Source organism: Gallus gallus, chromosome 20 (assembly GCF_016699485.2).
Source record: "Gallus gallus isolate bGalGal1 chromosome 20, bGalGal1.mat.broiler.GRCg7b, whole genome shotgun sequence".
Lineage (NCBI taxonomy): Eukaryota > Metazoa > Chordata > Aves > Galliformes > Phasianidae > Gallus > Gallus gallus.
Window position 1 is genome coordinate 7,112,552 of NC_052551.1, and position 25,135 is coordinate 7,137,686.

Here is a 25,135-nt window from a genome sequence, read left to right on the forward strand (position 1 = left end):
ATGGTAATATAGACCCTTTCTCTCCCTTTGTCAGCAAGCCATAAGTCTTCTCCTTTATTTTAAGTGCCAAAGAAATAGGACTGGGTCTATTTGTGTGGCGTTGTGCCCTTCACTGATTGCAAGTGCAATGTTACACCTGCTCTGCCACTGGAAGTCAGCAATAAACAGCTGCAAAAAGTAAAGAAAAACAGCAGGATCTCATACACCTTTCTATACCACAGATAATGGCAACTTTTTTCCATTTTTGTAATTCCTCTCAGGGTAAGATGGAAGATAGGTGATAATTGCTTTTCAATACAGCATTTAACAATCATCTGGAAGGAGATGAATGCTATATTCCAGAGAGATTAGCAGAGTGAAACCAAATAATGAATAAAATGAGACAGAAAGTACTGCAGCCTGCAAATTCAGAGAATCTTAGAGCTGTGTGGATAACTGATATTTTACTATGCTGGCAGTTCTGACAAAGTACTTCAGCAATTGCTCTTTATTCTGTAGAATTCATAATAGAAGGCAACAAATCCCTGAAAAAAAATTTAGATCTGGAAATGAGGGACTAGTATATAAATTATCCACAGTGCAGCTGCACTCTGGGCTGTGTAGTTGTGGCTTTTCTCAGCTGAGAAAGAAGGACCCTTCCCCCTGTACTGATGGAGCCCCTTCTGAGCAGGGAGAAAATCCCAGGAAGTTTGCATTCCTTATCAGTACACAAATGAACATTGCTGAAGCTTCAAAAATAGCATTTGGATGATGCCTGTGAAGTTCTTTGAATGAAATATTGAACAGTGTTCTAAAAATGAATTCTGGTTATTCAAAGTAAACAGTGTGGAAAGAAAATGAGTATTGTAGAAGAGAGAGGAACTGTTTACTTTTTATGTTTCTGCTCATTAAAAGTGGGATTAAATGGAAGGAGGCAAGATGAGATAGATCATATGTCATGTCTTTCCACTGCACACAGCCAGGCAGCATCATATTTGACATCACCATAAATTATCCTGTAGCTTCATGAGCTAATAGGGATTGGTTCTGTTAAATATCACTCTAGAAACTATTCCTTCACTGTATGTTTGTATGAAGTAATTAGCGGTGCCATTCCATCTGTGCCTTAACCCTCATTAGCCTCTGCTCTTATTTTCTACAAAGATTAATCTATTTTGAGAGAAATCATGACAAGAAATTATGCTTGTATTGCAAGGTCTCATTCTGCAAATTGCAAGAACTGTGAAGTTGTCCTTCTGTTTGCACTGAATCTAAGGCCACAATGTCAAACAGATGATTAAGTGAGTCTGCTAAAAGATGTACATTGGCAGTCCTTGGTTTCGCTTGTGTAACTGAGTGGTTACGCGTATACAGTCAAAACTGGCCAAGAATACAGCCACAGTATGATTCACACATACTGCTGTGGCTACTATATATCAAATCAGGTTTCAATGTGCACATACTTTACATACAGCTGCACATCACGATCATTAAAAATATTTTTCTGTGACAGGGCAGTCATTCTGCATGCACTTCCAGGTCTGTTTGTAAGATCCATTACCCATTTGTGCACCATCAGCTTGCACTCACTCCAGACAGTGCTGGCCTGGCAGCCTTTAAATTGTTTTGTGTTTATCACAACATGAAATACATCACATCACTAGGCAGCTCAGAAACTTCCTGGGCCTATGGCTGCAGTTAGAATTTCCTCAGCTGCAGCATTGAGCTGAACAAGCTCAGAGGCAGTGCGGGGTCAATGCTTGGAAAAGGTTCTCTTTCAAGCACTGGCTTGACCTGAGTCAGGTCATACTATATGCTGTGTTTCAGCTTTTCTCCTTTGTAGAGCACTTGGCACTTACAAAATATATTATGTAAGGTGGCGCTGTTAAAGTTACACAACAAGTAGTAAACATTATACTAACATGTGATATACTAAGCTGTGTCATATGGTGGGGGTTTTTTGGTTGGTTGGTTGGTTGTTTTTATTATTATTTTTGTTTTTTTGTTTTTGTTTGGTTTTTTGTCATTTAATCACCAGAGAGTGTGCAGGCCAGTTTGTAGAGCAAAACACTGAGGACCACTTTCCTGAAGTCTGTATGTTTCAAGTGGCTTGCGTTTGCCACAGAAAAAGTTATTTGCCTAAAGTTGTATTGCTAAGTGCATAGTGGGTGAAAAAGGTTTTTTCACTTCAGTAGTCAAAACATAAGTTAAACTTGCCTTTGGGCAAGCACCCTGGAACATTTTCACAAATAAGAAAAGTCTGCAATTTGAAACAGGAACATTTGGTTTCTTTCAGCTGGCTTGGCCAGTGCTGGCTTGGGAAATGCTCAACTGTCAAAGCTTTTCACTTTTAATGTTGACTAAATACTATGAAGTACTGCTCTTCTCCCCTTGCCCTTCTGCCAACTGCAGGATTAAAAGAAAAGAGAAAGAAAGAGAGAAAGAAAGAAAGAAACAAAACAAAACAAAACAAAAAACCAGGAAAAAAATCAAATTGAGAAAATACCAGAAGTGAGAAGAACTGAAAAACCCCTTAATAGGAACTGCAGTTCATTTCTATTCACGATTGTTTTACTGTGCATTTAGGCACTCAAGCATCATAAATATGAATATTCATGCTTTATCTTCGTGTTATTTGAAACAGATCATACATGCAGCTAGGATGAGTTTGGTGTGTTACTGATAATGGGTTAGAACAGCATGGCTGAGTTAGGCAAACTTTGCACTGGTAAAAGGCTTTGTTGAATTCAGGGCTATGATAATGACCTTGCTACCTTAAAAATCAATTTCCAAACACTCTCTCACTCTGAGCTAGATGAGATGTGGTTATTTTATAACCAAATCCATATTACAAGCAGGCTCCCTGAGTTTTACTGAATTTTTAGTTATAACAGTGTTTGTGTCATATAATGTATAATACTGCGTTTATATACACACGCTGTATAGATATGCTACATAGATACAGATGCAACATAGAATATCTACCATATTTGGAGAAGACTGAGCACACATGCATGCATAGCACATAAGCAAAGAGCCCAGAGCCAAAACCAAAGAAAAGTAAACATGTGGGAAAGCTCTGAAAATTGCGCTGTTCTGCATTTCCCTGCTGCCTAGCTGGATGCAGCTGCACCACATAGGCTCACACCCTGTGGAAACATCTCCTTGCTGCTCAGGCAGCATGTGGCTGCTGCTGAAGGTTGAGTTGACAGTCTGTAGAGACCACAGCCACCACGTGATGTCTGATTTTGCTTCTCACTGCCCAGGCCTCTGTGCCAGGGTGGCAGGCAGAAATGTTCCATTAGTTTCATGTCACCTCTTGGCACAGGCAGGATCTCTCATTGTGTGTAATGTTAGCTCCAGATCTGTGCATGATTGTTTTGACCAGCATCACAGGCTTCACGTAGATCAAGCATGGGCAAATGATCATACTTCTGTCAAATCAGGCAGAGCTGTGATACGGTGTGATGCCAGCCCTGTGCTTTCATGCCAGCTTGCTGCCAACTGTGGGAAGACAGACTATACTTGAAATGGCATAAAATGTGAGTGGCACTGACAAATGCTACCCAACCCAGCAAAAAGCTTGATGGAACAGAATTGACTGATCAACATTTTTTGAACACGTTGGAGATGGCGGAAGGAAATTCTACTACATCTGCACACTTTATTAATGGAACCATGATAGTTTTGATCTGATGCTAAATGCTGGGAAGGTCCGTTTACTGGATACCAGCTCAAGACTTTATAAACAAAAGCTTACTGGTTTGTGCTTATCTTCTAAGGGACTGTCTACTTTCTGGAAGATAAGCTCTTAGGGAACCTGAGCTGTTGTGTCTACTTCAACACTATGGAAATCCATAGCTCCTTTCATCCAGTCCACTACTCTTTGGCAGTGCTTCTTAGCTCTCCATTTTAGAGCTCATAGCTGAACCAATGTTGTAGTGATGTATAAGCACCCTGGCTTGTTAGAATTACTCAGTGTCCAATACAATCCCTCACTGCATTTTACATATATCTCTTGTTTCCATCTCCTTATTAAACAAAAGAAAGAATGAAATCATAAGAAATTTTATTTTCAGCTTAAGCATTCTGTTCTGGTTTTGGTGGTTTTGCTGTGAATCACATGTTATGGTAACAAACCCCTTTGTTTTTGCAAATATGATCTCTCTGAGTGATCCCACCAGGAATGTATGAGGCATGGAGCAATCATAACTCAGAGTAAATCGTCAGAATGGCACCTGGGCTGGGATGTCAGCATGGGAACAAAATCACTGAGCAGCAGCACATATCAAAGGAGCAGAATCTAAAGACTCGGGTGCCTGGAAGCAGGATATGAGCTGTTGGATATGAAATGTCCACTTTAAACTCCTGGGGAAGTATTCTATTTGCTGATCTACTGTGACAGGAATTCTTAGATATATGCCCAAAAAAGGTCCTCACAGCTCTTATCAATATCATACATCTGCAGAGACATCATAAGAACAGATCAAAGCCTGCTCTGCTAACTGTGGGCCATTGAGATCCAGGTCAGGCTCACTGGACTGTGGGGAAGCTTATGCTGCTTCTTTAGCAGCCACAGCTATTTCTTTGCATCAACAAAAATCTATGTTTTCCAATGCTGCCAATCCAGTAGCCACCAGTTTGCTTCCCCCAGCACTGAGGGACAAGCTGAACAGGCTTCTAGCAAGTATGTGTCCCCTGCGAGCAACTGTGTGTGGAAAGGATATCTTGGTGATCATCCTGCCTTATTTCCAAACAAAAGTATGTATTGTACAGCCTACATGTGAACTCTGCATCTGAGGGCTACACTGATAGCTAGATGTCAGAAGCATAATTTTTTTGTTCTTTCAAGCTTTTCCCCAGTAGCTTTAAATAGAAGAATACATTTTCCACAGAGAAAGGCTTTTCTATTAATAGCACTTGGAGATCATTTCAGCTCTTGAAAGGAAGAATTAAATGAGGTTTTTTTTTTAACACTTCTAAGATAATGTAAGTTTGTTCATTGTACAGGCAGGACTGCCCACCTTCAGTTTTAATTACAGGGGGGAAAAGAATCTCTCTTTCTCTGAGTTCAAAAAACAAAAATAGTGAATGAGACTATGTGACATGCTTAAAATAAGCATCTTCAAACAGTCTGGTCCTTTGTGTCAGTTCTTTCTCATGCTTTGATAATCTCATCTCAGTTGTTGAAACAGACTTACACAGATTGCATAGGAGACTTGCAGATGATTGAAAGGACTTCTGCTTATCCAGTGCTGTGAATGCTAATAATAGGTGATATTCTAAAGGGCAGCCTCAACATATTTCCTCACTATAAGGCATAAAGGAGAAAATCTGATCAGTCACATGTCTGTGTTCTCCATGCTAAGATATCTCCTCATTCATTTAATAAAATGAGAGGAAAACAACCTTAGGCTTCCCTTGCCTCTTCCAAATAAACTTTGTTATCCTCTTATGTAAAACACTAAGAGGATATTCTAAGTGGCAAAGAGCTTTATACACAGCTTCACTTAAAAGGAAAAACATAAAATGTGTTTTGTTCTGCAGTCACAGAAGTTTCAGTTATTTATTGTAATGAATGGGCAATGTCAAAGGAACATATGGTATTTTTAGCTCTGCTTCATCACCCAATGTGGTAAACCAATCTGAATAGTTGTAATGTCTAAAAGCTTTCTCTGAGAAGAAAGGTTCTTCCTGCCCAGCCTTGATTAAAGTCAGACTGTTATTGTCCAGAGGATCAGCAAACTTACCAGGCAGGAAGAGAAGTCCATATGCAAGATAAGTATTCAGATCTATACAAATAGGGAAAAGATAGCAAAAAACCCAGAGCTGTGAGTAAAGGTAGAGTTGACACCAAGAAGAGGAAGGGTAGTCCAGGGAGAAAGGGAATAGTCTGTGACGGGAAGGTGTAATTTCAGTGTGACAAGCTGTGTCTGACCTTATGTACAGACAGTTAGGACTGAAGCTCTGTATTAGAGAAAGGTAAACTCAAGCTAACATGACTGAAACAGGAAGGCATAACAATACATGCCTATAAATGCAGCAATACTGACAGTCACATTTGATACCAATTTCCTTTGTAACTGTATCTCACCATTTCTTTCTTTCTTTTTCTTTTTTTAAACTATTCTGTTTTCTGTATGAATCTCTTTGAACTGCCAATGTAATTTGGCTTCTGCTTGTGTAAGGTGACCTTTAATTCTTTATCCTTTATTACAGCACAAAATCCTTGACCTGGCTTGACACGGCCTGCTCAGTCTAGTCATAGGCCAAACTATGAGGGATCTGGCTTATTCTATATGAAGATAAGGAATTTCAAAATGCAGGATGAATTTCTGCCCTGAACCTTCCGTGCTGTTTCTAAATGCAATGTTATAGATAGCTCCAAGCAGATTTAGTTTGGATATAAATTACACTGTATAGGAAGGAGTGGGCAATAATGCATGTTAGCCTGGAATTGCATGGATCAGCTTAGCAAAGCACTGAACTCCCTTCCAGTTCTCATAGCATTCTCATTTGAGTGTTTCTTGGAACATAACAGGATCAAATCCAAATTGTGCCTAGACAAGTGAAATTCAATACCATCATTACAGAAAACAATCTACAAAGTCAACAGCAGTCTCAAGCCTCTGCAAATACCGAAGAGCAATGGAACACATTTCTAGACAGATATCTTTATATACCTTAGTTTTCATTACACTCGTAAGTAATCAGTTTTTGGAGCTAAGATATTAGCACTTCCTCTATCAGCTCCCATGTAGGTATCAGGCACAAAGAAGCTTCCAAGAGATTTCTGTGGCTTTTTAGTGGTATACCCTACAGCACACACAAAGGTTCCTCAGGAGGAAGCAGATTTAATATTCTGGGGGGTGTCTCTGTTTCCAGCTCTCCATGACTCATGCAAGCAGCTGAGAACACAGTTGAAATATGAAAGCTGAAAAGAAACTGAGAAGAGGGAGTACTTATTTCACTTCTCTTCCTCTTGGAAGGACTGAAAAATACATAAATTTAGGTCAGACAGGGTAAAAATATTTCATGTTGTTTTTCCTTCCATGGCACTTAGGCTTTGTGATACTTATAAAAGCAGACCCTGGATATGGTTGAAGTGAACAAAACTCTTATTTACTTGTTAAATAAAAAAGTCATGATGAAATAAAAATTCAGTCCATCTTCTATGGTGGTTTTAAAATGAAAGTTTTCTCAGAGATATTTCACATACAAAAACCAAACCAAACCAAACCAAAAAAAGCCAACAGCAGCACAAAGCAATAAGGGAAGGAAACAAGGGGAAATAGTCCAAGTATTCTTGCTGATGAAAGGCAAACGTCAGAAGAATATTCATTACATGATTCATTTTCAAAAACATGACCCCAATGAAAATCAAGAGCTGTTAGAAGGCCAGAGAACTGCCTGGGACTGCTGATCTTAAAAAAAATATGTGAATTTAAAACCTGCTACCACAAAAATGGTCAGAACCTGTCTGTGCACAGAAGAGTGACAGAGCTTCCTGTTACTCTCTTAATCTTGAAACCGGTATATTTTTTCTTTCGCATAGCCATTAACTAGCAAAATAGAGTTGTAATTTTGTGTTCCCTGGCCCAAAACGTTCAGAACAGAATTTTGATCAGTAAATTTGGTATCTACGTGAAACATGGTAGAGGGTTAGACATACCAAGTCAGATTTAAGGTAATCCACATCCACCATGCCAGCCCTTACCAGTAAGTTGCCTTGACCACACCATGGCCAAATCTATTTGTAGGAAAATATTGTGCGGCTCAGAGTTGCTATAATCTCATGTTTTATCTGCAGGCTGATTTAGGGTGAGCAGGATGATGTGCTATTAGCTACATGGTGACACTTATTCCCCTTAGGAATAGATTTCAGACTTGTTTTAGTCAGATAGTGATAATTACTGCAGTAAATTTGATAAGCTCTTGGCCCTTGAGCACACACACACACACACACACACACACACACACACACACACAGATTTTAGAAGGCATATTGCTCTGCTACTGTTGTCCAGTGCCCATTTATTGCAGTTTTTGGAGTGTGGATGTCCCAGGAACTCATTACTTTTCAAAGATACTAAGTTCAGCATGTTGCAGTTTCGTCTTACTAGTGCTTTCAATTCCTTATCTGAACCACAGGATAATGCAACAGGAAGGAACAGGCGGTATTAAATGTAACACAAGATTTAACACGAGAGATTCAATGACACAGTGTTTGGTGGCACTTTGTATTGCCTGACCTTCTGTTCCCTGTGTATATTTGTGTGTCTTCTTGACGACAGTGTGGATGAGAAGGCTTGTGTTGCCTCATTGTCTTTTGTCTACTTACTATTATTTGCCTCTTTGGAAAATACCAGTAGGTAACAGAACCACTGGATCTTAAAAGCAATGCTCCCCTCAAAGAATTTCCCACACATCTGTCTCGTGTTTACAGCATGTTATGTGCAGGAGACCAAGCCATCTCTAGAATGTCTTTAGCCATTCATTCAGGTGATACGATCTCCTAAGAAGGATTTCATCACAATGTACATACCAAACAAATGTAGAAACTGCTGGCAGTTTTATAACAGTTTTACAAGGAGCCAAATTGGATGCATAGCCTTTAAACAAAAGCTGAACTCCATTTTATATCTGTTTTCTATCCTACTTTCCTCTGTAGCTGCTCTGTATTATGTCACATTTTAGTTGCCTAAGTGCTTCTGCTTCCAAATCTCTAGGAATGGTCTCCCACAGACAGAAGGGACTCTGGGGCATGAATCCCAGAAAAAAAAAAAAAAAAAAAAAAAAAAAAGGCAACACATTGCTGCATTTTAGCAAGTATGGTGCTATTACACCAATGACTTGCCTGAGTGTTACATCTCCCTCTAGACGTAACTTCTATCAGGGATAAGCAGCAGTAAAGTGAATTGCGAGGGGCCCCTTGGGAGAGAGCAAAGGGTGTGTTTCAGCCTACAGTCTCAGAAGCTATTAAAAACATCATTTCAACAAGTTTGTATCCAGGCTACAGCTAATTAAACATATGCAAATGATGTGACACTGATTCTGCAGCCCAGACAAAATCTTTACTATGATGAATCCAGAGCAAAACCTAATTCAACTAATTTCTGTACTTCTGGGGCTTAACCTCCTGTTGCACTGCAGAAGAGCACCTCTCAGAGGCTTGGGGAAACCATGCAGCCCTGGGTATTTCTAGCATCTGTGGTACAAAACCTTTTGTAGATACGGGATTGATGAGACAAGGTTCAGTGCACAGGCTGGCTCTTGGCCCTCTGTAGAGATAGTGCTTATATGACTTCATATGAATGGATTTTTGTAAATCTCTGGAGACATTGCTGTGATGCCTGAGCAAGTTCTAACTGGGTGGTGCAAAGTATGCAAATATCAAGTTTCTCCTCTCAAAAGAAGATACTGTACAGGATCAGGTAGCTGAGTTAACTAATTATACAGCAGTCCTTCATTAGTGTCATTTTCTTACTGTTACTCGGGTCTTCCTTATCCAGGTAGAGCAAGTTGTGCGTTCCTGTATACCAACACTGAAAAACCTATTTTGTTAATGAACTGCTAATGTCACAATGTGCATTGTAAATAATGAGAAGTGCTACTAGGACTTGATGCAATGATCCAAAAGCATGAAAAAAAATTCCTGATTAATTTCTTTACACCTTGGTTCATACAGCCATCATGCCGTTTGGTGATATGTCAACTTTCTGAAAGAACATCTTGGGGAAGAAATCAAAAATGTCAAGCATATAAAGTCTATTTTTATCTAAGAGACTTAGCTGGAGTTGCCACTTCCCTGTTCTCTTTCCTTTCGTAAGCATAATCTCTTTTCCCATTCCTTTCAGCATGGTTTTGAAATTTCATTTGGTTTTGAAATCACTGAAGGGAGGTGCAGCATGATAGAGTGGAAATAAACTTCCTTGGCAAGCACAGCACCATCTGAATGCCCACAAATTGTATTTTGTTTCTTTCATTTTTCTTCTTCAATTAAAGAAAGATGTTAAATCATAATTTAACGTACTGAAGAACAGTGGAAATCATAGAACAAGCATACATGGCAAACATTTCAGTTTAAAGTGAAAATGGAACTCAGGCTCTGGAGACAAGATAGAAGTAGAAAGGAAAGCACAGTAACTTGCATTTACTGGGGGGGAAGTGTGAAAACCCAATCAGAATTCAATACCAGCTGCCTAAAAGAAAGATGATATAGCCCAAAAGAATCCTATGCTCAGTGGAAGCTGAACCCAGATCTGTTTGGGGTTTGGCACCCATAAAGGACTCCATTCCCCTTTTGTCTTTCTGCCATTTTGGTCTTTGTATTTTCACTCTGACATTTTGTATCTCCATTGGTCTGAAGTCTGTACAAATTTAATATGTCTGATTTCCCCAAAGGTAATCAGTCAATGACTGATAGTTATCACGTGGCTGAACCTGGCCCAGTATCCATCCGTATCATTACAGGATTAAACTATAGGGTGGGGTGAGGTCATGAATATGTGATTCAGTGATTCTGTAATGAATAATCATTCAGAGGACAGTGAGATGAGAGTACAAGCCATTTCTATCTACTGTTGACCATACAAAAACTAAACATCTGCCTAGGTCGATGCTTGAACTTGCACCTCAGTCCTGTAATTTTCCCTACCATCTTTAGTATTTTTCTGGTGTAACAAATATGATCCATCAGAGAAGCAATCTATTTCGTGTCAGCAGTTGTGTATTCCAAATTAGTTTGTGATTGCATTCAATAATGTACTACAGGCACCTTGTCTTTCCTAAATAACTAAACTGTCAGGAACAAGGCCTTATTTAGTGTAAAATTTTCCAAAATAACCAAAACATTCACAGTTGCAAATACAAGTGAAATCCTTCAAGAATTAAATACACTTCTGGTTTATACAAAGCATTCTTTTTCTCATTACTAATTTTCATTCGTAGTAGTCATTCAAAATTGGAAAATCAAAACACTGTATGTTCAAAAAATTGAAATAGAAGCTTTCAAACTGGAACATTCCACTGCAGTTTTCTTTCAAAGAGAGTTAAGAAAGAGAGCATGTCTGCAGAAACACAGGTGACAGAAAACATTTTCAGAAGGAGGAAGAGCTCCATCACAGGAAACATGTAACTAGTGCAATAAAAATGTTCTTCAGTGAGAGTTCTGCCTCTCTGGAACATAACAATGTCCAAAGGCTCCAGACACAAACAATTTACCCCTGTCTTGAAGTCCCAGTCATCATGCTCAGTTCTGCCTGCATTTAGGTTGCTGAACTAAGGAGAAGGGAGTATTCCTGCTGCTAGTTCTCCCAAAGCTCGGTGTTTTACTTTAAAAACAAGACAAACTTTCTGCTTTCTCATAGGCTTCTCTCAGTAGATATAAAGTAACTTCTGTATAGAGTGTCCTTCATAGATAATTGCTGTTTCTTGACTAAGATCACTGGTGTCTGGGTTGCACAATTCCGGACTGACCAGAAGTAGACATGAGCCCTTTAAAAGCTCGGCTCTCCCTGTGACATTCTCCTTCGCATCCTTTCTAGAAGCAGACAGTAATTCTAGGCAGCACGGAAGTTAGCAGTGATAAAGAAACATCTATTCCCAAAGCTAAGAGGTCATTTTGATTCCACTCACTGTGCCTGCCCTCTGGAGAGGACCAAAGGGAACCTCTTTTTCCTTTTTTTAACTCTCTATCTGGGTTGCAAAGATGGATGCAGTAACAGTAAAGGGACAAACATGAAGAGCTGCATTACAAACCAATTCATCAGAAAACATAGCACGCCTGCCTTACAAATTTGCCTGCAGCTCTTGTCTGCTGTGTTATTTTTAAACCGCCTGCAGGTTGCAGATTTTTGAGAAGCCCTTCTCCTAAAAGTATACACAGAGGATTTAGAAAAGCACAACTTCCATTACGACAAACTGAAGTTACCAAATTCCCAGCATATTAAAATTTATCATCCTTCACCTTCCCATAAACTTCTCAGTGCAATTTGTGTATTCACAAGATTTCCCAAGAGTCTTACAGCACTTCTCCATGGCAAGGTCAGTACACCTTCAGTGTACCTCAGCTCTGCATTCCTGGTGTGCCCAACTGCCATGCATCAGCCTGCAGTTGCTGTAATCAGGCATAATTCTACTGTATCTTTGGATTATCATTAAAACAAACAAACAAACAACACTAAGTTAGACTCAACATCAGTGGGAGCACAGCCACATTCGTTTCCATCCCTTTGATATGCACAGAGCAGATGAAAACTGTGTGATATATGAGGAGCTTTGGATGTGGATCTCCAGCACAGAAGCCTTTGCCCTCAACAGGATACAGCAGGGACTTCAACCAATCCCAATAGAAAAAGCCAACAAGCTCCAGTCAGAGCTCACTGCTGCGTCCAACCGGTCTGTCACAGCAGAAATGGCCAAGCAGAGCCTGGCCTCCCTGTGCTGGGTAGAGTTAGGCTGATGTGGACTGAGTGTGGGTTAAGCTCATGCTCACTCAGCCTTGTAAAACAAGTGCCCCTCATCCTACATTACACATCGAGTTAAGCTGTTGCTCATTTACATTTGCTGATTCGGAGAGCCCTGATTTGGCTCTTGGCTGTTTATATTTCTCAGACATCCTCCATGTAATTGCATGGCCTGGCCCCAGGCTATCAGGCTCTGGAAGGAATAACCACATTATTCCACAGAGCAGTTAGCATAATTAAAATATTGACTGCAGATTAAAAAATGTGCTGAATACTTCACAGAGTGGTTGGAGGGTTGGCAAGTCTTGGCAGCTTGTTGGCTGTGGGAGCTGGCTGATATTTAGATGCGCCTGCACCTTCAGCATTCACTGCTGTATGTGGGAACTGCTTTTTGTGCTGTCAACTTCTTATCTCACAAGAAGCCAACCTACACGCAAAAAGAAATGAACTGACTGGGAATGAGGAACTCCAAGGACTTGTGATTCTTATTGCTAGTGAGACCACTTCCTTGTTATTTATGACTTCAGGACATCTGTCTTACTATGTTTCATCTATTTTTATTTGTGTCCATCTTTCCAAATGTACACCGTAGGAACTGCATATGGTGCAAATGTACAAGGTGATAAAACCATTTGCTTAAGAACTGTCTTCATTGTATGAGAAAGCATTAATAAGTTAAAAAACAAACAAACAAACAAAAAAAACGGTATGAAAATGTCCTCTGGAACATTTGTTTTAGCTACTGTCTTTTCTTTGATGTTTGATTTTCATCTGAATTTCATCTGTAACAAGTCTAAAGCATAAATAGTCTAAAGCATAAATCGTTCCATTTCCAGTCCCAGAAGGGCAGAAGGTGATGGAAAAAAACCCCAGCATTTACAGGGCTGATGAAAACGACAGAAGCACTGAGGTGGCAGGGCATTTAGGGAATGCTTAGTGCCTTTGCAATATCTCCCCATTCTCTTTCTTAGGGAAATATTTGGGATAATAAACATTGCTAGAGACACACAGCTTTGGGTTTGAATGACTTCCTGGTTCCGATTAAATCCCCTGCTATCTGGCAAAAATAGTAAAGTGATCTCATGCTGCCAGCGTTCAATAAGACATGTGGATAATGCCTAAATCACTCTGCAGACATCTACATCTGAATGAAATGCAGCAGAAGCAGCAACTTGTGGAAGTACTGCTTTACATGAGCTTTTCATTTAATCTTCACTTAAATGCTCAAGAAATTCATGGGATGACAGGAGATGTTCAAGCAGTGCTGCAGCCTCACAAACACAGACAGGGATAGCTGAGCTCAGGCTGTCCTGCTCCACTGCAGAAGCTTCCAAAGACAAGGATCTGATCTACAGCTCTTCTGAGATGAGATAATTTTGTGAACATTTCCATTCCCACTCAAGGGATGTCAGAAGCAATGGCCAAATGTTATTTTCCGAGGCTTCTATTACAGCTTTAAAGTAATCATAATAGCAAATTAATAGCAGATCTACTCTGTCATTTTCCATTCTCATTGCCTTCTCTATAATGAAGAGCAGCTCTACTTCTTCAAAGCTTTTTCTGTGATACTTCTCAATTTTGAATGTGCAATTAGAAATAAGTGTGATAACTTCTGGTACTCTAGCTGTGGTCTGCAGGCTACTGTCCTTCTGTGCTAGGCTCAGTGCTAGTTTCTGTTTTCAGCTTCTTAATACTGATCTCCAAACTAAACCATAAATGTCATCTTGAGTAGACATGATTTTTTCAAAAACAAAAATATATTTTATACGTACCTTTTAAATCTATTCTAAATTTAAACCCCAAGATAAACTCTATGGAATGAGACAAAAGAAATTTACTGCACAGAAGGTGAATCCACTGGACACATTCAATGAGAGGGGCAAGAAAATTTCTACAGCCTCTTCTTTGTTCTGATAGTGCACGTGGCCAAGTTCTCAGTTTTTCTCCACTGAATGATTCATCTCTATTACCAGTATTTTCAAAATTAAATGGAAGAGGAGGAATGTGTTCATTCCCCTGCTGGGTTTAATAATCTTCCAGAAATTGTTTCCTGTTTACTTGGAAATCCCCACCTCCATGCTGTGATTTAAGCATGTTCACCCTGTTAACTTAAAAACAAAACCTAGACCATGCTGTATAGTTTTTATCTTGCAATCATAAAGCAATTTGTGATAAATGTCTTCTCAAAGAGAAATTACTTGGAAATGTGCATATGTTCATAGCCCCACGTTGCTTATTTAGGTTGCAATTTATTACTGAACAACAAACTGTCATTCAGTTTTTATTTATGTACCACATCTGATGACTGATGGCAGCTTCTCATTCAACAACCACTATACTGGTGCTCAAATACAAACCTTAATGAAGCCATCAATAACCCCATTGATGGAACCGTGCTACTTTCTTTCATGGTACGGGCCAGCACTCAACTATGAACAGTCAGTATACATCATTTCACACTGCAAAATTTTGAGTGTATTTTCAAGACAAAATATTAAAAATACTTAAATTGCTTTTCCAGCCAAAACGTTATGTGTGAATTCCTGTGGCTTGGCAGGACGAAAGGGAAAGAAATTTGCCTTTAACTTCCTCAAGGAATACATTTGCACAATAGCTTCAAGATTTTATTTACATAGCATATATCAAACAAACTATTCTTATATAAAAGCATTAGCTCATACAAGTTAGTGTGTTCTGTGCTAGCTTTTGTGAAGAGAATTCATGTAAAAGACAGCAATATCCTGTGGCCTGAGAGCAGAACTTGCAGCTGGGTTTTCAGAAGGGACCTGAGCTTTCTCACACTCTCTTTAGCTCTTCATAAAGTCTAAATGAACATTACATTTGTGTGATTAACTGGAGCCTGTGTGGGCCCAATTTGCATATGTGTTAAATTTCTACTGCTAAAGCCCTCGGGAGTACCCAGCTCTCCATGTTTCAAAAGGCTTTAATGCAGTTACACAGCCCTTGGGAAGGAGAGTAACACCATTCCCTTGGTGAATCAAAGTCAGGAAAGAGATGGAATAAAGCACAGGGTGTACATATTCAGCACATCCTCCTATGCATGCACCTAAAAGCCTTGATAGACCCCTGAGAGATGGCAGCAGTGGAGTTGCTCAGGTATTTGGCATCCAGACAAGTACTGTGCAAGTCCACAGCTTGGAGAGCAACTGGTAGGAAGCAGCGGACAAGACCAAACACTTGTTAGCTGGGGAGCCTCTGTTCACCTCCCCTTTTTAAGTCTATGCTGAATAACTAGCTATACTCTGTCTAACTGCTGGCTTTCCTCTCCTTTCCTTTCTCAGATGAGATGGAGCAGTCTCCTGCAGTGCGTTCTGACTACTTGGTCTCAGGGATTAGAACTCCCCCAGTGAGGAGAAACAGCAAACTGGCAACACTGGGCAGGATCTTCAAACCATGGAAGTGGCGGAAAAAGAAAAATGAGAAGCTAAAGCAGACCTCTGCAGGTATGATGAGAACAGCCTGACGCTGCACAAAGCAAAGCTTAGCTTGGGAGAAATGTGCTTGCACAGAAACACTAGTGATAACCTGATCTAAACTGAATTCAGAGATTTCAGCATGTTAGAGATTTATAACGTTTAAAGCTAGAAAACACTCATATAGGCTGACTTCCTATATAGTACAATGTCACACATTTAGAGTAAAAGTTAAAAATATGAGTGAAGCACAAACCTTGACATAGACTGCTTTTATGGAGTGTCCCTTCTCCAAATAGGCTACATTTATGTCCCCAAGCATCATCACCCCTTTTGTTTGGGGTGAAGATTATATAGGTCACAATAACATCATGAAAAGTGACAGGAGGGAACTACAGCATGCAAAAGGCCTTCCCTCAAGCAGCTGCCTGCAGTAGAGAAGCCCAGCACAATGCGCTGCACACTCTCTCTACCCACCAGGGATGTCCCAGTTCAGTAAGGAGACAAACTTGCCTGCTTTTTCCTCAGAGGTGCAGTTCCCTCCACTTTCCTGATACCCTCTGGAATGTCACAGTGAGGGACACCACCTCCTGCAGCAGCTCCAAAACACCACATCAACCAGCACAAGGGCTCTAATACCACTGTTATTCTGCTCTCAGGGTGATCAGCAGCATCTTAGATCATAAATCTCAACTCTGTTTGCTCGATTTTACTGTTTTAACAAAGGCAAAAGTACAAAATTGGCTGACTGGTCCAAGTTCCCCCCAGATTCCTTGCATTCCTTTCCAAGCACACAGCACTTGAGACTAGAGAGAAAATCCTCATTGCAGCTCTCTCAGTCAGTTATGGAATACTCCGTTGTAAACTGGTGCTGTGTCATGCTACTACTTCTTGCAGTGCTGGAGAAGAAGATGACAGCACGACAAGGTCGGGATGAACTCATTAAGAAAGGCCTTCTGGAAATGATGGAACAGGGTAAGTAAAAATTCTTCATCTTTTTTGATCAAAATCTTTTTTCAGTACAATTGGAAGCAAGCAAAAGGAGAAAGCTAACAATTGAGTGAATAAAAAGAAAACCTTAAGTATAAGCAGATAGAAAAAAGATCGATATTAGGCTCTTAGTATTTGTATTTTTTTTTAAATTCCTCCCTGTTCCAAGCAGCCCATACAGTTCAATGTTTTGATGTTTTTTTCCACCTTGAATGCAATTCCAGCCTTACTGGATTTATACATGTTGTGAGTCTGAGCTGGTAGATGTATTTTATGCAATTGCTCTAAACCCAGCTAAATCCAACTGCCAAGAAAGTCAGCTACAACTGGTGCAAATATAAACTGAAACATAACAGATGCATTCAGCAGGGAAGCTTAAAAGTACAGCCCATGACTCCCAATCTCATAAAATGATACTAATGTGATGTTTTTCAGCTGCCTTTCTGGTTTTCCATTCACGTGCAAAAGCAAAGCATTTGATAGTAGTGTCATTTTAAAGCCATCCCAAGTACAAACCAGATTCAGCAGAGGTCACTGAATGAAAGAAATGCACAAAGGACTGTGGTTCTGTGTATCACTGCTTCCAAGCTCTAGCAGATGGTTAAGGGATCTGGGTGGCTACCTGGGTGACTATTCTGCCAGACCAAGTGAACTCCCTGTGTTTTGGACAGCATCCCAATTGCCTTTTCCATGTAAACATAGATTTAAAAAAATCCTCTTTGCTTTGAAAACTTAATAGCAGAAAGCATTGTACTGAGGAAAGATCAGCCTTTTGAGTTTGACCAATCTGGTAGATAGGAATGAATGATGTTCTTTGAAAGTAATAATTGAGTTCCATTGTATAAAACAAATGCTGTGATTATAAATAGCCTGTGGGACAGTACTCAGCAATGCTATGCTGGCGTGTAACCAAGCAACAGAAGAGTCAGAAAAAAAGAGAGTATTTTAAACAGGATTTTTTTTTTTTAATTGCATTAAAGCAATTTTCATATTATTTTATTGGGTATATTTTCATATGGGTTAATATGTTCAAGTAACAATGCCTGTCAAGCCATCAGCTTATTCTGAAAGGGGCAGTTTTAGAAGGCTCATTTTTAATGCCTTTCCACTCAGCTCTTTCTGTCTCTCATTCTTGGTAACTAGTTGTCCTATCTGCGTATCAGCACCACCTGATAGAAAAATACACCCTGTGTCTGCTGGGAGTATTGAATTTCCCCATAACCTATGAATTTGAAATCATGGATATCTGAGCATTGCAAAACAGCAGTAAATAGAACAGCAAAGCACAGAGCTCCTTTAAACACCAAACCAGCTTACAGTACCACCCTGTGCCCAGAAAGGAAGAGCAGCTAACAGTCAGCTGAAGGACATTGCAGCTGCCTCCAAGTTATTTTTCTTTACACAAAGTGCTGTGAATCTCCAGGGTTATTTTATTATATTATCAGCAGAAGCAGCTTATTAACTGGTATCAAAAATTGACCCAAATAATTCTCAGTAAATGATTAGTGCCCTACTTGGACTGAGCTGAAGTGGCAGCGGTTTCAAGGCTAAGTCCTCATTTATGCAGTAAGTTGCAATTGTCAGAGCAGCGATACTATGCTAAAAAGACTGCTGTAAATCCTTAAATCCCTCTATTTCATCAGGCTCTACTCTACTTCTAGATACATGGTTCCTGCTCACTTTCATAAACAGTCTGAAACATGATGAAGCTCTAGTCTGAGAAATCTGCAGATCTGCTTCATGCATTTACAATGTTACACTCCAGCTTCACGGCACAAGGTCTGTCAGGCAGCATTCTGAACCATACTGCTGGCTCAGAGCAAGCCACTGAGCTAGCACAGACTCTGCATCAATCTGTGAGCAGCCCAGGGTGAAGTTGTGCCATCCTTGCTTTGGGGATGAGTCATCCTAACAGGTTATGTCACCCTGTCTCCTCGCACAACCCCAAAACACAGCTGCCCAGAATGCTGCGCAGCCAAATTTGTGCAGCCCGAGCTCTTCCTGTCCTTCTCTCTGGTCCACTCTACTCATACATGGCAAATACCAAACTGCCCTTGGAAACTCCTAAACCTGCCATACGGCTTCACTAGCTTACAGGGTGCAGGTCTGGCACACAGTGGGATTCTTTCCCAAATAAATCACAGCCATGATTCTTCTGGTTACTTTGCAATTCGCAAGGCTCTGCTGCTTTCCATACCAGGATCTGTGCTTTCTCCCATCCTCGGACTTTCTCTAAAACACAGTGTTGGGAACCACTGCCAATCAGAGCAGAACGTCCACTTTGCTCTATGCACAAGCTGCTCGTTTCTGACAAGGAACATCACTGCTCTGAGTCTCACATGGTTCTCAACAGAAATTCTTCAGCAAAGCTGTCTCCTTCTTGTCAGTACTCCGTTAGTCATTACACTCCCATCGGCCAGGATCTGAAGGAACTCATGTCTCTGTCTGCAGCTCTATTGTGGCACAGCTGTCAGCAGCCTGCCTTTCTGAAGGACGTGAGAAACGTGTGAAGCAGAGTTACCCTGAAAACACCGAGGGAACTTCCCCCAGTATTTCTCCCTATTGTGAGCACAAAACAAACCAGGTGTAGCTGTGCTTACAGCAATGGGAGGTAAGGGCTGCCTGTCAAGTAGCAGAGGCAGCTGTTAATACACCAATGATTATGTATAGGCTGCCTTCACAATGAGCAGAAATGTAGGCAATGAACTTTTTCCCCCTCCCCTTCCCTGTATCATAGCAACTGTGCTACTGCAGGGACTATTTTAAGAACAGTAACTTTTCACCAAACGTGATTATGAGGCAGACTGAGCTCAGCGTACAAAAATACTGCATCCGTTCCGCAGCATCTCTGGGCCAAAATCTGATACCCTTACCCGAAAGGGCAATAAATTACTCTGCAGATTGTCCAAATTGTATTAAAAAGGGATAGCTGTGAGTGCTAGCTGGTTTTAAATCAGTGTTGAAGAAACTTGTCATGATATCATTGCAAGAAAACATAGCTCTGCCAGGGGCTTCCAGAAAGGAGTGTCTAGGGCTGAGAAATACAAGTTAGAAGTCAGGGGTGGACAGTGAACGTGTCCATCAGCATGGACAGATGGCAAGAGTGGGAAGTGATTGCTTTGGTTTGCAGTGGTGACGTTGATCTTGTAAATTCTGAGAAAGTCGGGCAGTAAAAGGATAGTTTGTATTCTGAGGAATTCTGCTTGAATAGGGGAGTACTAGAAAAGCTTCAGTCATCAAGATGCATACAGCTGCAGGGATCACTGGCACAGAAATCTTTCAGAGTAAGCAAAGAGAGAAGTTTCTAGGTCTGCATGAGGAGGGATTTGAATACCTGATCAGCTCAATTATACAAGACATGGTTTTTGAAGCTGAGTAACCAATGCTGTGCCCAAAATCTACAGCTTGGTAGAGAATACTAGCAGTCCTGCCAGCATTACTGCTGGGCAGCTGGACGGCAGCGTGCTGCACATGGAGCCTGGCATGACCCAGACATGTCACAGCAACCTGTGCTCGTGCTACACCATGAGCTCTGCTCAGAGAAGGAATTGTGTCCCCTCAGAGCGCTTTGATCTCCCATGCTCATGCTCATCTCCCACACAGCAGTTGCTTCCAGAGCACAGTGGTGTCCCTGTATATGCACAATGCCTAATTAGCCAGGCTGCTGGACACCCACAGAAAAAGATCTCTTATCTAGAAAATTGGGTGGATGTTAGTGTCCAGATGGGCTGGTGTCCACGAGTTTTACATTACAGATGCTCAGCACTTTTAGAAATCAGGTGCTTCTCTGAGAGAAACCTCAGTCTCTGACTACTTTGAAATTACGACAGCTTTGAGACTCACTCTTCTAGAGAGGATAGCAGGGGGGTTCAGCTTTCACTGCTCATGGTTTAATTAAGAACAAATGATTTGGTGTTGTAGATACCGAAGGAAAAGCCTGCACTGGTGACGATGCCACAAGAGCAACGCAGAGTGACACTCCAGCTTGTGTGCCCGTGTGCCAGGCACTCGACTCTGAAGAGATGCAGCAAGAGAGTACAACAGCAGCCACAACAAATGTAACCTCACTTAGTGAAGAGCTGCATTTGGATGAGCTGAAAGAAGATGCAGGTATGGCATAAAAATGTTTCAAAAAATAATAAGATGTTAAATGATATTTCTGCTCAGCAGCTGCATGAGGAGTCAAACGTGTCAGTGTGGTGGACAGCCAGAACACCTCATTCAGCTCAGCATCCACATACTGGGTTAGCACTCGTTATTTTTTATAACAGTGATTTTCAGACTGCTTCCAAACTGAGGGACCACACAAATCTTGGCATAACGGGATTAGTTGGATTATAAGACAATCCAGTCTTAGCATGGCACTCTTTTGGAATTAGCAGTGACTGCTGTGAAGATTAAACAAGTTTCATCAAAAAAATTTCTCAAACTTCTCTGCCAAGGCTGAAGTTGTCTGTCCTGGCTTGGGGAACAATATTCAATGCACAATTTATATCAACATAATCACCCTGCAAACACAAGTGCAGTTCAGTGCTGCAAGTACAGATAAGCTAAACGAAGTGCTCTTCATGAAACTGTGCTCTGGCAAATGGGACCAGAGAGGCCAGGGACAGCTGCAGGGTTTCCACTGACTTCCTGATAGACAGCTTTTCATCCTCAGGATATGGAATGAAGGCCAAGGACAGGACAATGAGGAAACACTTGTAAAGCTCATGTTTGTTTAATACTCAGAAAAAGAACCCCCTAGGCAGAAGCAGGGCAGCTTTGCCCATGTAACCCAGCCAGTGGGTGTGGGGACAATCTCAAGGGAAAGATTTCTACCTGGTAGCAAGGTGGCATTTTGACCAGTGGCTCTCCATAAGTAATTATCTACTCTGCCAAGAAGTCTAGTTTTGAGCCCTTGGACTATTTTCAGCAGGAAACATTCACTCTGCAGTATGAAATCTGTTAATAGGTTTGTGTGCTGAAGACTCAGGTCTGCCTTCAGACGCTGAGTCAAACATGCTGTTATTAACAAAAACAGTGACAGGAAAAAACGAAAAAAAACAGAAGCAAACCACTCTTTTCTGGGGCCATAAAATGATGTTTAGACAACAGTACACAATATTTCCGTGATACCACTCTGAACACAGTCAAGTTCAGAAACTAGAAGATGTGTTTGAGGCCAAGCATTTTTCAGATCCACCTTCCCTACAGGCATGGTCCCACTGTGGCTGCTCACTGCACTTGTGCAGAGCATCCTCTCATATCCCAGGGAGTGAAATTATTGCCAGAAGAAAGCACCGTTCACTCAAGGAAAAGCATCCAAATATGGCTGATTTTCTGGGCAAGCCAACTAACATCTTTCTGCCTTAATTCTTCTTTCCTATTCACGTCTTCTCTTCTATGTTTGTAGGCACAAAAATACAAACTGATGTCAGTCTAGAATGAAGCATTTCCCTAGAAATATATATTTAAAAGGAAATTATTTAGTAATTTAGGTAACTATCACATAAGGAGGCTTTCCTATGAAGCCAAATTTCACAAGAATTTGTCTCCTTATGTGTATTTATTCTAATTTCCTGTCATTCTTGAATGACAAATACTCATTCCTCCTCTTCTAGGCACACTTATTCATCTGTTAGTCAACAAATTAAATGCTATTATCTTGCCAATGCTATTGTTTCCAACTGTTCTGGTGCTTCCCCATGCACTCTGAATACCAGGGTGCTGAGAGAGAGAGAGTGAGCTTGTATTCCAAATAAGGCATAAAAGCAAGCCAAGAAAAGGTTTGTGATGTGATAGCTGTGAGTACCCACTTCTCCGGGTTTTAGGAGATGGTCTAGAATGGTTTGGAGGGAAATGTACTTTGTTTAGACAATCCAGGCTGCTAAAAGTTGGGGATTTACCATTTATCTAGCCCAAACAGTTTGGACAGCTCTCGGGCTGAGGGGAAAATCTGATCTCTCCATTTGGATCAGTGCTCTACCTGCTGGGCTGGGACAAACCTTCATGGCTACTACTGAGCCCATGGTGTCTGGACGCATTGTTTGTAAAGGACCTGCCCAAGTTGCTCAAGCATGCTTGTGGGTCCCCACGTATGCCAATACACAGATCATTGTACAAGTCTAACCACTGCCAGAATCAGATATTAATTTTAGACTTAATCACTGAAATTCCACCTATATCCTCCTTCAGTTTCATGCCTTTCAGGATCTATTTCCCTGTGCCCTTTATCACAGGCCAATTTAACAGACTGCTCAGTCATTCAGCCTGTACTAACTTGAAAAGCTATGTGCTTTTGCCATCTTTCAGGGGACAATCCTGAAATGAGCACTGCTTCACCATCTCAAATTATGGCTTTGGTGACTGAATTTTTTTTAATACTTCACCCATTCTGTGTTCTGTGCTAGTTGCTGAGATCCTCTGGTAAATCTTTTTTATGACAGACTTTCCTTGGTTGTTAACTTTAGCTTCAGGAAAGACTCATCAGTTCTGGAGTCAGGTGCAGTAAGAGATGGCACGATGCAAGCTCATGTAATGTATTAATCAAGAAAAAAATAAATTGTGAAAATAAACATACACAATGAACAACTGGAAAACAAGTCTTCATGCAATATTACAAATCTAATACTCTTTGCCCTCTGCTGGCACCTTCCCAGCACAGACAAGTAGTCACTCAGTAACACCACACCACTGCAGCTGCACTGAAAATAATCCATTGCAGTTCTCAAAAGTTGCTTTGCCTTGCTGTCTTCGTTATTAACAAAAGAAAAGGAAAAAAGACTTTAGAGAAGGAATGGGAAGTAAGGGAGGCTTACTGGTTTTTCTCAGGAGCATAAAAACTAACATTTCTTCAATGTCCTCCTACATTTTATTCTTTACCTGCCTCAGCTGTTTGGCTATTTCACAGAACAATTATTTTTGGTACAGTAAAGTGCTTCTAGCTGAGTACCATGTGTTCTGTTCTTCTGAATGTTCCTGGCATTGTCTCCTGGCTGATCAGTATTATTAACTTCATTTTCCATTAATTTTACTCATCTTCTTACTAGCCAAGAAACCTTCAGCACCCAAGGAAGAATTGGAAGATGCCAGTCTGCCAGCAGCTGAAGACAGTCCACAAGCCTTACTTGTACCTGAATCCACAGATTCTCCCCAGAAACTGACAGAAGGAAATCCATCACAGCTTCCCAGCCCTCCATTGCTCCCAGCTCCACCACATAAGGCAATCTCCAAAATCACAAAGAGTGTAACAGGTCAGTCATTGCCAGTCAGTACAGACTTTCCCAATCTCTTATACACTGTTCACTTATATGGTACGATTTTTTTCTTACATCTATTTGCAAGGTTTTTGTTTGCAAGCTACTGTGAATCAGGCTGGTTACAGTGAATGAATAGAATGCTAATGAATTCCTTGAACGGAGTGATCTGGATGCCCGATAAAAACACACTGATCTTTGTACTTTACATATATATCTGGGGATTATTTGTTTTGAGTCTACTGCACTAAACACATGTAAAACAAATCAAACCAACCGCAAACATCTGCTGAATCAGATGCTCATACTGATAATGACATAAAACATGAGGAAGAATCTAATTTTTACTTAACCTAGAATCCTGCTGGATATCAGTAAAACAGCCAAAAGAAAGTTCAAGACATTAGGCTTTATAGAGATTTCTGTCTTTAGGTTATGCTCTCTAGGGTAGTTCTAAACTAGAGCTATGAAATACGGTCTAATTACACAGAATGCACATAAGTGATATACCTGGCTCCCACAAAGCAATACTCCATGCCAGACTTCAGTGAATGTTTCAATAGCAGTTCCTCTGGGCCTGATTTTCTAATGTATTGCCAATGTTACTACATTTTCCAACATTCTGGCACTACAGAAGGGGTGTTAAAGTGAATATGATTTTAGTTTCTTCCAATTTTAGGGCCCTTACATATGGTATAGGCAGTTAAAAGGGCCTTACTGCAAATTAGAATCAAGTCTTGACATCTAAATGCCAGACCTGTTGGATATTTAGACTTTTAAATGACAGCCATTATCTCAGCCCTGATTTGCATTCCCGCCAGCACAAAGAACAGGGTTTTCAAAGTCACCAGGAAACAAAATGTCAGAGAGACGCTGTTCAGACTACAGGAGCTCACAGAAAACACTCGAGTTTTCTGTCTTTCTGAGGAAAACCACAAGTATTTGTTTCCAATGAAAAATGCCCATATTTCACCTACACCTAAAAGCCACAAGAGTTTAAGTGTGACTTAGATTCAAGATGGTATCA

The 25,135-nt window shown here is 40.6% G+C and overlaps 1 protein-coding gene across 3 annotated transcripts in view; it reads left to right on the forward strand.

Moving 5' to 3' along the window:
- Window positions 1-25,135, forward strand: part of PHACTR3 (phosphatase and actin regulator 3) — a 96,765-nt gene that overhangs the window by 34,206 nt on the left and 37,424 nt on the right. For all 3 annotated transcript variants that reach the window (XM_004947075.5, XM_001233075.6, XM_046903007.1), the window contains exons 2-5: window positions 15,749-15,910; window positions 16,778-16,855; window positions 20,792-20,980; window positions 23,902-24,105. In XM_004947075.5, the coding sequence (XP_004947132.2) occupies window positions 15,749-15,910; window positions 16,778-16,855; window positions 20,792-20,980; window positions 23,902-24,105 (633 nt within the window). The remainder of the gene's footprint in view (window positions 1-15,748; window positions 15,911-16,777; window positions 16,856-20,791; window positions 20,981-23,901; window positions 24,106-25,135) is intronic.